This window comes from Leptonychotes weddellii, chromosome 15 (assembly GCF_054177405.1).
Source record: "Leptonychotes weddellii isolate Sample4059 chromosome 15, ASM5417740v2, whole genome shotgun sequence".
NCBI lineage: Eukaryota > Metazoa > Chordata > Mammalia > Carnivora > Phocidae > Leptonychotes > Leptonychotes weddellii.
The window spans coordinates 23,717,169-23,731,884 of NC_138383.1; the positions used below are offsets into that span (position 1 = coordinate 23,717,169).

Consider the following 14,716-nt stretch of genomic DNA (forward strand, 5'->3'; position numbering starts at 1 on the left):
TTTCGGCTTTTGCAGGCCACACAGAGTCTCTGTTGCATGTTCTTCTTCTTCTTTTTTTAAAAACCCAATCCTTTAAACATGTAAACCATGCTTAGCTACTCGACTGAATTTGGCCCACAGGCTACGGCTTGCGGACTACTGAAATAGGTGAATATGGAGGATTCTCTGGGAGTCACTGGCTGGGAGGAGGGGAGGAGGCTTGGAAAGTTCTGGGGTGTGGGGTGGGGTTGGGGAGCTGTGCGCAAATGAGGAAGAGAGAGAGAAAGCTGGCATTCAGAACAGAGGGAACGCCTTTACCTCGGCACTCAGGGAGTTCTTCCATACGTATGACCATGTACCTGTTATTCTTAAACATCCCAATTCTCATTCCCCTTCAAAACTCCACTTGTGTCAATGAACATCTCTACAAGGAGGTCCCAGCCTCCTGGCAAAGTGCTAATTACATTGGCTGAGTACCTCCCCCCAGAGCCGTTCCGTGCCTAATGGGGCCCTGGTTCTCCGTGATGTGCTCCTCAGCGCATTTCATACTCTAGCACCCTGCAGAACAACCTGGTGTTGCTTATTCCTACAAATTTGTGTGGCTTTAGTGCAGCCAGGGTCTAAAGGATGCAAGTAACAGACTCCTTTAAGGGGACAGGGCCTGCATTTTCTGCACTTCTCAGTTGTTTGCATGGAGATAATTGTATTCCCTATTCTGGTTCAGAGCCACTAAATAAATAGATAAGCAAACAAACAAACAAGCAAACAAACCCATAAATAAATAACATACGACTTTTGTTCCTCCTTTTAATGAAGCAATCTTATCCACATTCATAGCAATAGCTGTGGACTCGTTCCTTGCTCGGATGTGTGTGAGCAGAATCAGAGACTCAAGAGGCTGAGCCAGGAAAAGCTCATGTTCCTACCTCACCTTCAGCGGGAGCAGCGACTGTGTCCGGCCACAGAGCTGTCCAAGTGTTCTCTCCTTAAAACAGTCCCGAGAGAGCTATTTCATAACCCCCTTCCAGAACCATCCTCAAATACAAGCCGCGTGACCCTGTATTTTAAATATACATGCCCCTCAGCAGACTGTCTGCTATGCGGGGCTGTGGAGCTCAGCACACCGGAGACATGGGAAGATGGATGGCAGGAACGGGGATACCTGGCAGAGGTTTCCCACGAAGTGGCTGGTGCGAGTCTCAGTATATACACTCCCTTGCGCCTTCGGAAAGAACTTAAGGAAGGTTTTCAAAATGAGTATTTCCAACCTCCGCTCAATAAGAACGCCTCTTTTTTGTCTAGCCTCACTACTGGAACTTCATCCATCCCCAGGATTCTTTTCAAATACTATCTTTTGCCTACTTAATGCATTTGTTTCTTTTCATAAATACCCTACTTTAGAGTGGACATAATCTAACCAGTTAGTTAGACATGATTAGCAAGTGAAGGGTCTTCCATATTAAAAATGGTTCATTTTCCCTTCTTGAAAAAATGGAGACATTTGAATCCCTGAATATGCTCATTTATCACCAGCCCCCAACAAGGCATCCAGGAATGCTCCGTGTAGGACATGAATAATTTTTATAAAAATGCAGTTGCTGACTGTGTCGTACATCCACACAGCTTTATAAAACAAAGCAAATGATTACCATCAATTACAATAACCTCACTAGACAAGACTGCAATTAATCTTCAGCTCTTGAGATAACGACTGCTGCGCCGTGCCAAGGAAAATGCCTGGCATTAATTGACTTATCACGATTGGCGATGATAGATGGGACAGATGGCGATGTGATTATTCATTGTCAACAAAATAAACACACGCTCTGTTGCTAGAAGTGTCTACTTAGGTCCTCTCAGAGGATAGCCAAAAACAGAGACCAAAGGTGGCTTTGAAGACAGCACAAAATAAAAATAAGACATTAACCTCCAGGATGGGCTATATTTACTCAAACTGGGGCTAACACTCAGTGGAATCTGGTTGGGGGACATTTTCTATAAGGAAATCATGGATTACATGGGATTTCAGTACTAGAAGGTACATTCTTTGCTCATGAGGATATGAGATGAGTCACTGTTATGAAGTCCTCAAATTCCATTCCATGCTTAATAATTCCAGTGATGGGAATTCACTATCTTCAGAGGCAAACTCATTCCATCAATGGATAGCTCTCATTGTTAGAACGTATATTTATTTAGTTGAACTCCATCTTTCTAGGACTTCCATCCATGGACCCTAGGTCTTTTCCCTCATGCCACAGAGAAGGTGCCAAAATTTTCTTGGTCACTAAACTCTTAAATATCTCAAAGGCTAATACTTAGCCACGTGACATTGTTTTGGTGCTTCTAGCATTCTGATTTCTTATACCTAAACCCACACCAGTTCAGAGACCACTCATACTGAGACCACTCATACTGAGGGGCTGGGAAAGAAAAGTAACACAGCTGATGTGGTCTGCCCAAGACAAGGTGTAATAGTACTTATGCTGAGGCCAATGCTCTGGCTTGCCTGCTTGGGAAGCTGTTCTCCAAATCTCATCTGTCTAGACAGCACCCCAGCTTTGCCATTTGCCATAACACCGGGTGCCCTTTTAAATTTTTGTGCGGTATGGTTTTGTTGATTAAGTCCTCATTGTTTAGAAAACTGGGATAATTCAGGCATATTCTGAGCTAAAACTGGCACAGTGGTCACTCACCAAAATCTCTTGGGGGTAATTTATATAAAGGTGCATATCTAGACCCCACTCCCTGAGACCCTGATTCAATTGCCCTAGGGCAGGATTCAAATGTAAATATTTTGACAATGGCCCCCAGTTAATTCTCACTTGCAACTCTGTTTAGATGCTTTATTCATTGAAAGCACTTAATAATGTGCCAGTGGAATGAGTGCTTCACAAACCTAATCATCAGACTCTCCTGGGGGCTTTAAAAATGCAGATTCCTTAGAGTGCCTGATACCTGTGGTCTGGGTATGTCTAGAAAAATCAATACTTTGAGAGATCAACTTGTTATGTGTTTCCGTTAAGGATTTTGGAGACACTCATTTACTCCAAAATTGTAGTTCCTATACAAATTACAATGCACCCTTATCACACACTGAAGAAAAAGGCAATTCTAAGGAATTCTACAAAGCAAAGATTTTAGCCAAGTAACCATCCACATTTTTTCACTCATTCAATAAATAAATTCATTAATAAATTAGTTTTTAATCGGAGGCAATGTTATGATAAGGATCAGTGAGAGAAAAAAGCAAAGAAATCAAAGCAAAGAAATGAGCAAGTAAACCAACAAATAAAAGTTACAAATACTGAAATGATATGTATTTAAAAAGGAAGTGTTTATCTAATTTAGAATATTCCCTAATTCAGACTGGCAGTCCCTGGTCACTCTCAATTCATGGATTTTTGCCCTGCTTTCCTCATCTTCCCTGCTATACTCTAGCTCAGAATCTGCAACTCTAGGGAGTTTTTCCATTAGGGTGCCTTTGGCAGACATCCCTAATCAATCCTAGCATTTTTCCTATGGATCCAGGAAGGAGGCTCATTCCTGCTCAGTCCTGTGCTCTATGCAGCCATTACTAATAGAGCATAGATGAGCTGAGCTCTACCTGAAGCTTCCCCAGTACACACAAGGTCCTGACACAGGTTGGTGCCTTTGTTGTTCAAAATTTCCTGCTTTATCTTTGTTGTCTATCAACTCTTGAGTACTCCAAATGTTCCTTACATCTGAAATCCCACTTAATTTTCAAAATAACCTTATGAGGTGTGTAAACTCAGCCTTAAAAGGATCAAGAAACCATCTCAAGATCACACAGTAAGTGTGTATTAGAGCAGGACGTACAAACTCTGGTTCTTTGACTCCAGAGCTGATGTTCTTAAACATTATTCTGCATTTCCTCTCTTCTTAGCCCAGTTCAAAGGGCCCCTCCTCTGGGACACTTCTCCTGACCCCTTCAGGGAAGATCTGTCACTTCTTCCTGTGAGTTGGCCAGAGTCTTTGTACATCTCAGAATACTCTAATAACAGAATACTTCAATGATTTGAATATAGTATTCTTTGAACTCCTTTGTGGTAGGAGCTTTGCCTTTTTTTTTTTGTTTTTTGTTTTGTTTTTTAATCTTTGTATCCCTGGTACCTAGGAGAGAGCCTAGTACATTCTCAGTTGATACACTTTGAACAATCATTAAAATCTGGCCAAGGGACTCCTTAAGGTTGGCCTCTCTCTCTCAGTGTATGGCCTTACTATATTAAAAACAATGCCAGGTTTAAACATGATGTTGATTGAAAAAAATTAAAAAGACTAGTCAATTGTGAGATACATACTTCTGTTATTTTAAAGCTTTCTTGACCTCAGTTACTGAGGACTTTTAAACAGAAACGTAGTTACCGACTATTTAGCATATAAGCCCCCCAGACCCCTAATTGATAACCACCCCCAAGTGTAAGAGGACAAATTAAATATACCATGCTTGTCAAGGGTCAGAATCCAGATGCTATCTGTTATATCTCTCATCCTATAATTGAAGCTGGTTTGGCTCGCTGCTATGGTCTGTGTCCTATCTGGGTTGATGGTGGCACATAGTGATACTCACCATTAATGGTGACATACAGTGACATTTCTATTCTGTAGAAAGTCAGGCAGACTATTTAGCTGCCTGACATTTATTTCACAGTAAGTTATAGTTTTGTGCAAATAAGATCCATTCTGCCAGAAGGAAGAAATTATGGAACCTATATTCTCATATGAAAGGCTGATGGTCCAAGTAGGTGTAAGTGAAGGTGTGCATGAAAAGTGAGGATTTGGGGTTAAAATAATGCTCCAGAGATACTGTAGGGCATGAGTCATGATCGCTGCACCAATGTCTCAGAAGGAAATACCCAGTTTCATTGTGGCCTTCCCTAGAAAACACTGGAAGCACGTTTACAGACTTCCACATCAACTTGCAAAAGACAGATGGAGAAAGGAGGCACTGACCTTCTCATTTCACAGATTTAAAAGAAAGCTTTCCATCTGTTATCCCACCTTGGGTATAAATAGGCACCAAGTCTTATTAATTGGCACTTAACTTTAGTACTTCAACAGCTCCACATACCTCCCCAGAGAAGGCTTGTCCGTTGAGGAGGTGCTCCGACCCTTGGCTGTCCTCACTCCCGAAGTGTAGTCGGATCTCCTCCAGCCGGTGGCTGTATGTCATGGGCCCTCCTGATATGTTAACCAAGTGTTCCTTGTCCAGGCGCAGGGACACATGTCTTCCAGTGTTGTACATGGTCCCACTGACCTGCAAGGCAACGCACAACAGGTCAAGCAAGGCTCTCTTTCCGTGTCTCACCAAACCAGCATGGTGCTTAGACCAATGCCTTTTGCCTCCTCTTGATAGGCAAACATTAGGCTAAGTTTATATATGAAATAGGGAGTAGCAGTACCTAGAAGGCATTCCTGCCCTACCTGGCTTCTGTGGTACTTTCTGCGAGGCATAAACCACATTTATGATCACATGATCATGTAGGAATTTCAGGTGGGAATTCAAAGGAGACCTCAGCAACCGTGACTAATATTTTGGACATTGCACTTTAGAAAAAATAACTTGGCCCTCTTAATAACAGGTGTTGGCAAGGATGTGGAGAAGGAGGAACCCTTGTGCACTGTCAGTGGGAAGGCAAACTGGGGCAGCCATTTTGCATAACAGTATGGAGTTTCCTCAAAAGGTTAAAAAAAGATCCACCCTTCAATCCAGCAATCACACTACTGGATATTTACCCAAAGAATACAAAAACACTAGTGCAAAAGGCATACATGTAACCCTATGTTTATAGCAGCATTACTTACAAGAGCCAAACTACGGAAGCAGCCCAAGTATCCACTGACAGATAAATGGATATATATATAATGCAATATTACTCAGCCATAAAAAAGAATGGAATCTTGCCATTTGTAGCAACATGGATGGAGCGAGAGAGCATCAGGCTAAGCAAAACAAGGCAGTCAGAGAAAGACAAATACCATATGATTTCACTAATATGTGGAATTTAAGAAATAAAACAAATGAGCAAAGGAAGAAAAAAAAGAAAGAGAGAGACAAATCATGAAAGAGACTCTTAACTCTAGAGAACAAACTGATGGTCACCAGAGGGGAGCCAGGTGGGGGGATGGGTGAAATAGGCGATGGGGATTAAGGAGTGTGCTTGTCACGATGAGCACCAGGTGATGTATGGAAGTGCTGAATCACTATATTGTATACCTGAAACTAATACTACACTGTATTAAAATAAAAACTTAAAAATATAACTTGCCCCTCTAACCCTAAGTATTTGGAATGTAGAGATACTGTAAAAGTTAAAATCTCAGGTGTGAGAAATTGGAGAAAGCAAGAGATGCCACAAAGGCCAAATGAGAGACAAGGAAGCCAAAAATGGGTAAACAGGAGTAAACCGTCGTGGGAGACTGAAGGTTTTGGTTTGAAGTCTCAAGTGTGCAGTCCCATGTGTCTTTGTTAGGTCCCTCTCTTGCCCTGGCCACCAGATGCTGCACAGAATGTGAGCTCTGACCCCCTTCTCAGAACTCATGGACTCAGTGCTAAGCTAAAGAGATGGATACAAGTTTCCCATTTCCCTTCCTCACTCCTGATTCCATCTTGCTTCAGCTTCTCAAACTGCTGACCTTACTGCTTGATGTTCCCTTTCCTTCTTTTGTCTTTGAACTTGATATTCAGCTTCATTTTCTTGACTTAGCACCTCTGAACACTTGAACCCTGATTACTACCTGTGACTCTACTGCCTTTGTCTCCTGGGTTGACTTAGCTCTTGGGGCAGAACAAAAGCTTAAAGGAGACTCTGAATGGGTCTGAATGGAATGCTTCTGGACTTTCAGAGGCTGAGATACTTGGATTTTCTTCCTGCTTACTCTGACTCCTTTGGGCCCAGCCTTCTGCCCTAGGGATTCCTTAAGAGCTTCATGTAACCTATGATACATTCCTTAGTCACGGTTTCATACATTTTCTCTCTAGCACTACCCTTACCTGCCCCTCCACCTTTCTGACACTAGTGATAATCAGATAGGTCTGCAGATGGCTCACTGTGGTGGAGAGAGTAACGCCCACTAAATACTCCATTGACTCATTTTGCTGTAAGGTGGAGCCCATGTGACTGACGTTGGCCATGGGGTATGAGGGGACACGACAGGTGTCCCTTCCAGGGTGAAACTCTGGAAGTGAAAAGCTTACACGCACAAGTCTCCAGTCTCTCTCTTCCCCTGCTGCCTCAATCCCTGGGGCCACATGGAAATATGTAACGTTCTATTGCTACAAGATGGAGCTCATGTCAGCCTGGGTGCTTGGCAGATTAAAGGGCAGATTGCAAAAAGGGCCAGAATTCTTCCCCTCCCTGTAACTGCATTCTTTACAACAGGACTCTGTAGCTGTTCCCTTCAAGATAGGGGTCTGCTTCTCTCCCTCTTGACTCTGGGCTGGCCTTGTCACTTGCTTTGGCCAATAGGGGATATGATGTCTGTGCTCTGAGAGGCCTTGCATATTTCCTCACTCCTTCTTGGAAACTTGAGACCACCATGTCAACGAGTCTGGGCTAGCCTGCTGGGGGATGACATGACACTGAAGAGGAGAAGCCATCACAGACTGACCATCCCATGGCTGACCTGCCAGCTGACTGGCCCAGCTGAGGTCAGCTTAGCCTTGCCCAGACCAGAAGAACCACCCACAGACCCACGGACTTGGAAGCTAAATAATTGGGGTTTTAAGTCCCTAAGTTTTGGAGGTAGTCTGTTATGGAGCAAAAGCTAACTGATAAACACTAGGTCGATCATCTTTCCCCTCCTGAATCTGGAACTATCAACAGAAACTCTGTTGAGTGCCTGGCAGTGTTGAGTATCTGAACTGGAAAGTCACATGGGGTCCAGAGACTCAGCCTGCTAGGTAGCTGGAAGTCAGACCAGAGAGAGAGAAGAGAAAAGCAGATGTGCCAACATTGACAGAGGAAACCGTGCATTGAGAGAGAGAGAACAGCCACTTGACCTTCAGAAATCCTTGTTTGCAGTTCCTTCATGAGGCCTGAGCTGCATTTTCTCAGATGCTTTACATCTTACCAATAAATTAATTTTTTCTCAAGTTATCTATTCTTTGCAACCAGATAATTCCAAAGTGTGTACTCCTCCAGTCTCAAATAAATGCATATTTAGTCAGTATGAGATCATGAGAGCTTGTCATTTTTTCATGTCCCAACTCATGATTTTCTTGGCAGTAAAATGGCCAGAGATAGGCTTGTGTTTGACATTGCATCTATCATTAAAATTACTTTTTCTAATATTAAGATAATATACAGGTATTATATATGGTTAAAAAGATATAGAATGGCTCAAGGAAATAAAAATTAGCCACAATTCCACAATTACCCAATGATCACCACTAATATTTTGATATATATATTCTTATACCTATATATACTATAACATATATGTATGACTATCTATACCCATATTTTAACAAGATCATTTTATATGTGTGTCTGTATAATCAGATAAGTGATTTTTCACACACATGTATATATATATGAATTTGTATATATAAATATATACTATTATTTATAATATGCTATGTGTAATATTAATATATTAATGATATCATGTAGTATATTTGCTATATATTAATATGTAAATCATATTAATTATAATTATATTAGTATATAGATAATATGCTATAATATAGTATAATAGATGAATACAATATTATTCAGTATATAATATTATATATAATTATTATATATTATATATTTAATATACATAATTATACATATTATGTACACAAACACAATATTGTTATTTAACTGTATATATAAATACCACATATGATTATATATTATATAAATATATATATAATTTTCACAAACATGAATATTTCCGGGTCACTAAACTGCTCTTCTGTAATGTCACTTTGAAATGGTTGCATAATACTCCACTGTAAAAATACGTAACTTATTGTTGAATCTTTACATCCCCTTCACTTTTTCACTATTGCAAAAACGAACTGCAATGAGCATCCTATGGATAAATTAGTTTTATTAATCCAGGGATATTTCAGTTGGCAAATTCTGTGTCAAGTGGTGTACACATTATTACAGTGCTTACTATCTATTGCCACACCCATCGGCTGTGGAGAGCAGGTCCCACAGAGCAGAGCTGGATCTCGGTAATTCTCTTCAAATGACAAAAAGAACAGCACCATGAGATTCAACCAGTAACATCTGTGGGCACCTATGGTGTGCGAGGCACTGTAAAAGGAACTGCTCTGAATTCTTTTTTTTTTTTTAAAGATTTTATTTATTTATTTGACAGAGAGACAGCGAGAGAGGGAACACAAGCAGGGGGAGTGGGAGAGGGAGAAGCAGGCTTCCCGCGGAGCAGGGAGCCCGATGCGGGACTCGATCCCAGGACCCTGAGACCATGACCTGAGCAGAAGGCAGTCGCTCAACCGACTGAGCCACCCAGGTGCCCCAGTACCCTGAATTCTTAGAGGATATATGCTCTGTCCCATTAGGGAAGTATCTGGGGCTTTCCTGCACTTCTAGAAATCTTTCCATCTGTGCCTGTCTAATGTCTAATGTTCCTAAGAAAACTGTTGCACATTGAAACAAGGCAAGGACCAGGTGGTATGCTTGTCTGCATTTCCCCAGGACTTAGAAAACCTACTGGTACATAGCAGGTGGAAGAATGAAGGATCCTTGAGTCAAAAGATTCCCTGTGTGCCTCTTGGTGACCTTGGGAGGCTCAGTGAATTCCCTGAATCCTCAGTTTCCCTAAACATAATGTAGAGATAAGAACCACCCCCCCATGAAAATGGGGGATAGAAAACTATAAGGCATATAGAAAACAAACGTCAAAATGATAGAAGTAAATCTTCCTTATCAGTAATTACTTTAAAAGTAAATAGATTCCACTTCTACGAGGTACCTAGAGTAGTCAGAGTAATAGAGATAGAAAGTGGAACATGGTTGGGGAGAGGAAGAGGGAGTTATTACTTAATGGGCACAGAGTTTCAGTTTTGCAAGATGAAAAGAGTTCTGGCGACGGATGGTGGTGATAGTTGCAGGACGATGTGAAATGTCCTTAAGACCACTGAAATGTATACATAAGAATGGTTAATATGGTAAACTTTATATGTGTATTTTACCGCAGTAAAAAAAAGTTGGGGGAAATTTCCTCATGAGTTATGAGAAATAAGGAAATAATACATGTAGCAGTCCAACATTTTTATTCTCTTCCTTCCCCCCCTCTTTTGACTTCTGCATGGGTGCCTAGCTGATGCCCAGGGACACATGCTGATCTTCCCCACCTCCCAGCATCCAGTGGGATACAGTGTTGCTTGCTAAACATCACAATGAAGGACTTCCACTGATTTCTGCATTGTGACAATTCGCTTGCCCATCAGTCCAGATTTTTATTTATTTATTTATTTATTTATTGAACATGGGGGGTGGGGGAGGGACAAAGGGAGGGAGAGAGAGAGAATCTTAAGCAGGCTCCACCCCCAGCACAGAGCCTGACGCCGGGCTCCATCCCACACCCTGAGATCATGACCTGAGCCGAAATGAAGAGTCTGAATAATGCCTCTAACTGTGTGCTAGGAGCTGAGGATGGCATGGTGAGTAAAACCAGGCACAGTCCCTGCCCTCATGGAGCTCACACTCTCCACCATGCAGAGACCAGAGTAGGGGAAGGGAGTTATGGGAAATCCACCTGAAACTCGACCATTTGCCTATGCGTTCTTACAGCTAGATGCAACACCCCCTTAGCCCCACCCTTTCCCTAGACACTGAAATAACATTAATTTGTATTAATCAAAAAAAGCTGTGTACCCGGGTATGGTTTGTTGCACTTTAATTTAAAAATAAAGGCTTGATAACATTATGTATGATATCTAATGGTACATCTGCACTGTAGTAATTAACACTGCAGTAGTGTCATTTTAACTGTAATGCTAATTACAGTGTTTCCAATGAACTACTTTGGTGCACAGCATGTTGGAAAAAGTTGTCTCATGGCGACCAGGAAACAGAGCTGCACAGAGAAGTTGAAGCTGCAGGGGGAGATCCCTGCTGCCTTTGGCTGCTTCATGGTTCTCCTCTATGTTTTATTTTAATCCATTGCAAAATGAGGTGAGAGGTGTAAGTGATGATCATTTTGCAAGGGAGGGCCCTAAGTGCAGTTGCTGAAGGCTCAGTGACTCCAGGATTGCACAACTGGAGGGGGTAGCAAAGCCAGGTCTTCTTGATTCCAGGTCTCATGATGTGAGCAAATGCAAGCATCTCAGCCCCTTTCAGATGGGAGCCCTGTGGGGAATTGTGATTTCTCCTCCAGTCTGCAAATGCAGGGCTTAGGCAGGTGCAGAGGCAGCGAGATTCCTTTTCAGGAAAATAGGGGACCGGAACGGACCCTTGGCTGCTAAAGTTCATCCTGGGAGGAGACCTGGAGAAATCTGTAGGTCAGGGAAGTCCCTTGATTTCCTCACCTGCAGACATTTACACTGGCTGGAGACAGGGTGGAGCCATATGTGTTGAGGGGAGCAGTTAACAGGTGTTCCACAGAGGGGCCTGTCAAGATTGCATGTCACTCAGTATTATCTCGATCACTTGAACCCATCTAAAAGCCATGCGTTCTTTTGCAAAGCAAAGAATTAACCTCAGGTTATTCATTTTGTAAAATTGAATGTCTTCCTATAGCAAACACGGAGGTTTGCAGCAGCTCATGATTAGCCAAGTCCTGTTATTAATGGATTCATCTCTTTTATTCTGACGACACCGCTGTATTAGAGGGAAATAAATTCAACCAGTGTGCTTTTAGGGTCAAGAGAAGTTTGATTCTTTGACAGTCAGCAATGATCTTGTTCGTAACAACTGCCATCCTAGTTTGACCTGTTACTGGGTGTCAGATACCGCGCTAAGTTTTGAACCTGAACTTAATTAATTCTTACAATTTCTCCCTCACCAAACCCAGCACCAAACAAGTCTGGTCCTTAGACTCATGCCATTTGCTTCCTCTCAGATGATAAGATACCGGGCTAGCCCCACCGGTGGCATGGAGGCCTCCCACAGGGCATACCTGTCCTTCTGGGCCTCTGGTGATTTTATACCAAAAGGCAAACAGCCCATTGGTTGGGGAGCCGGGGCTTGACCCCCACAAAGCTCTGTCTCTAAAGCCTGTGCTTTCAGCCACTGGAAATTATTAGATTGCCCAGCTGACGACCTAACGCGCAATATGACAGGTTTTCTTTAAACACGAGTTGTTGGTGTAGGAACCCCACAGGGGTTTAGAGTCAAGGGTGTTTGGGATTGTTTATTGCATTAGGTAGGGTTCTCCGGAGAAAAGGAACCAGTTGGTTGTGTGTGGCCAGTTCAAATTCCATAGGGTGGGCCGCAGGCTGGCGAACCAGAGAAGAGCCAACGCTGCAGCTCAAGTCTGAAGGTCATTTGCTGCAGAATTCCTTCTTGCTCCAAGAAGCTCAGTCCTGTTGTTCTCATCAGGCATTCACCTGACTGGAGGCACCCCCCACCCCGCATTATGGAGTGCTATTTGATTTATTCAAAGTCCACTGATTTAAATGTTTGTCTCATCCAAAAATACCCTCACAGAAACATCCAGAATGATGTTTGACCAAGTATCTGGACACTGTGGCCCAGCCAAATTAACATGTAAAATTAACCATCATATTTATCTTCACATCCCATTTGCTTTCTTTACTACACCACTCTTATCCAGTGATGCTGATACCATACAGAACACATTGATCTATGTTATATATATATATATATATATTTTTTTTTTTTAATCACCTAATTTAAAAAGTCAGCTATCCTAAACTATTCAACAAACCTCAGTCACATGGAAGGAGAGCTAGTTTGAAATAATGTATGTCTGAGTTATAGAACAATCATAAAGAAATGATTTAACTGTTCTTGTCAAAAGCTATGTATACAACAAGGTAAATTTATCCTTGAGTCTGCAAGGGAACGCAGAGACAATTCTGGTGTAAGTCCCTCATGTTGTCTATCTTCCTATTTCCAGATTGGGAAAAAAAAAAGGAGGAAGTGCGTCTTTTTTAAATGACCCAATTCACAAAATAAACATATTGAAGATCTTTAGTTTAATGGAGATAACACTTATAGGGTTGATGTTTATTGAGGACAGCTAAGCATAAGTAAACCTTACCCTCAGAAATTCCAAAAGATTCAATAAAGTTACTTGCCTGGTATGACACAAAGCTTACGTGAGGTTTCCTTTATATTCTCTCTTGAGGCAGCCTGCCCAAATCTCCTGTAATATACTCAGAAATAATTCCCTACAGTTTAAGATTTTTTAAATTTATTTGACAGAGAGAGAGACAACGAGAGAGGGAGCACAAGCAGGGGGAGTGGGAGAGGGAGAAGCAGGCTTCCCGAGGAGCATGGAGCCCGATGCGGGGCTCGATCCCCATACCCTGGGATCATGACCTGAGCCGAAGGCAGCCGCTTAACCGACTGAGCCACCCAGGCGCCCCAGAAATAATTCCCTACAGTTTAAATGGAGATGTTAACACTACGAATGGAGTAGTTGAGAGGAAATAGAATCTCAGTTGTGTAAAAGGAAGAGGTGACCATCTGACTTGGCATATGAGCTACCACATTCTCAAGAAGGTTCATTAGGAAAGCTGCGGGCAGGATGCACCCACAAATTTTGAGGACTTACTGTGTGTCAGATGCTGTGCCAACTTTTTAAAAAATTTTAATTCCAGTGTAGTTAACATACGGTGTTTTATTAGTTTTAGATATACAATATAGTGATTCAACACTTCCATGCATCAGCCAGTGCTCATCAGGATAAGTGTACTTTTTTTTTTTTTTTTAAGATTTTATTTATTTATTCATGAGAGACAGAGAGTGAGAGAGGGGCAGAGGGAGAAGCAGGCTCCCAAGGAGCAGGGAGCCCGATGCGGGACTCGATCCCAGGACCCTGAGATCATGACCTGAGCCGAAGGCAGTCGCCTAACCAACTGAGCCACCCAGGTGCCCAGGATAAGTGTACTTTTAATTCCCATCCCCTATTTGACCCATCTCCCTACCCACCTCCACTCTGGTAACCATCTGTTTGTTCCCTGGTGAAGGGTCGTTTCTTGGTTTCTCTCTCTCTCTCTCTCTTTTTCCTTGCTCATTTAAATTGCACATATGGGTGAAATTAATTGGTATTTGTTTTTCTCTGACTGGTTTATTTCACTTAGCATTATACTCACTAGCTCCATCCCTGTCATCGCAAATGGCAAGATTTCATTCTTTTCTATGGCTGAATAATATTCCATTATATATATGCTACCTCTTCTGTTGATGGACAGTTGGGCTGCTTCCATAGTTTGGCTGTTGTAAATAATGCTACAATAAACACAGGGCTGCATGTATCTTTTTGAATTAGTGTTTTTCTATTCTCTGGGTAAACAGCCAGTAGTGAGATTACTGGATCCTAGGGTAGTCCTATTTTTCATTTTTTGAGGAGCCTTCATACTGTCTTCCACAGTGGTTACACCAGAAGTGCATTCCCACCAACACAGCTGTGTCACTTTTTAGATCAGGAAACTGGGTACAGATAGGCTAAGAACTCTACTCAAGGGTATGAGGGAAGCAAGTAAGGGAACCACAGCTCAAAAGAAGTCCTGATGACTCAAAGTTCATGGTGTTCCCACTGTCTCAGAGAGCAACTTCAAAGCCAC

General features: G+C 42.1%; 1 protein-coding gene across 3 annotated transcripts in view; it reads right to left on the minus strand.

Annotated features, from left to right (window-relative positions):
- Nucleotides 1-14,716, minus strand: part of CA10 (carbonic anhydrase 10 (inactive)) — a 409,114-nt gene that overhangs the window by 73,954 nt on the left and 320,444 nt on the right. For all 3 annotated transcript variants that reach the window (XM_081805240.1, XM_081805238.1, XM_081805239.1), the window contains exon 5: nucleotides 5,072-5,257. In XM_081805240.1, coding sequence (XP_081661366.1) covers nucleotides 5,072-5,257 — 186 coding nt within the window. The remainder of the gene's footprint in view (nucleotides 1-5,071; nucleotides 5,258-14,716) is intronic.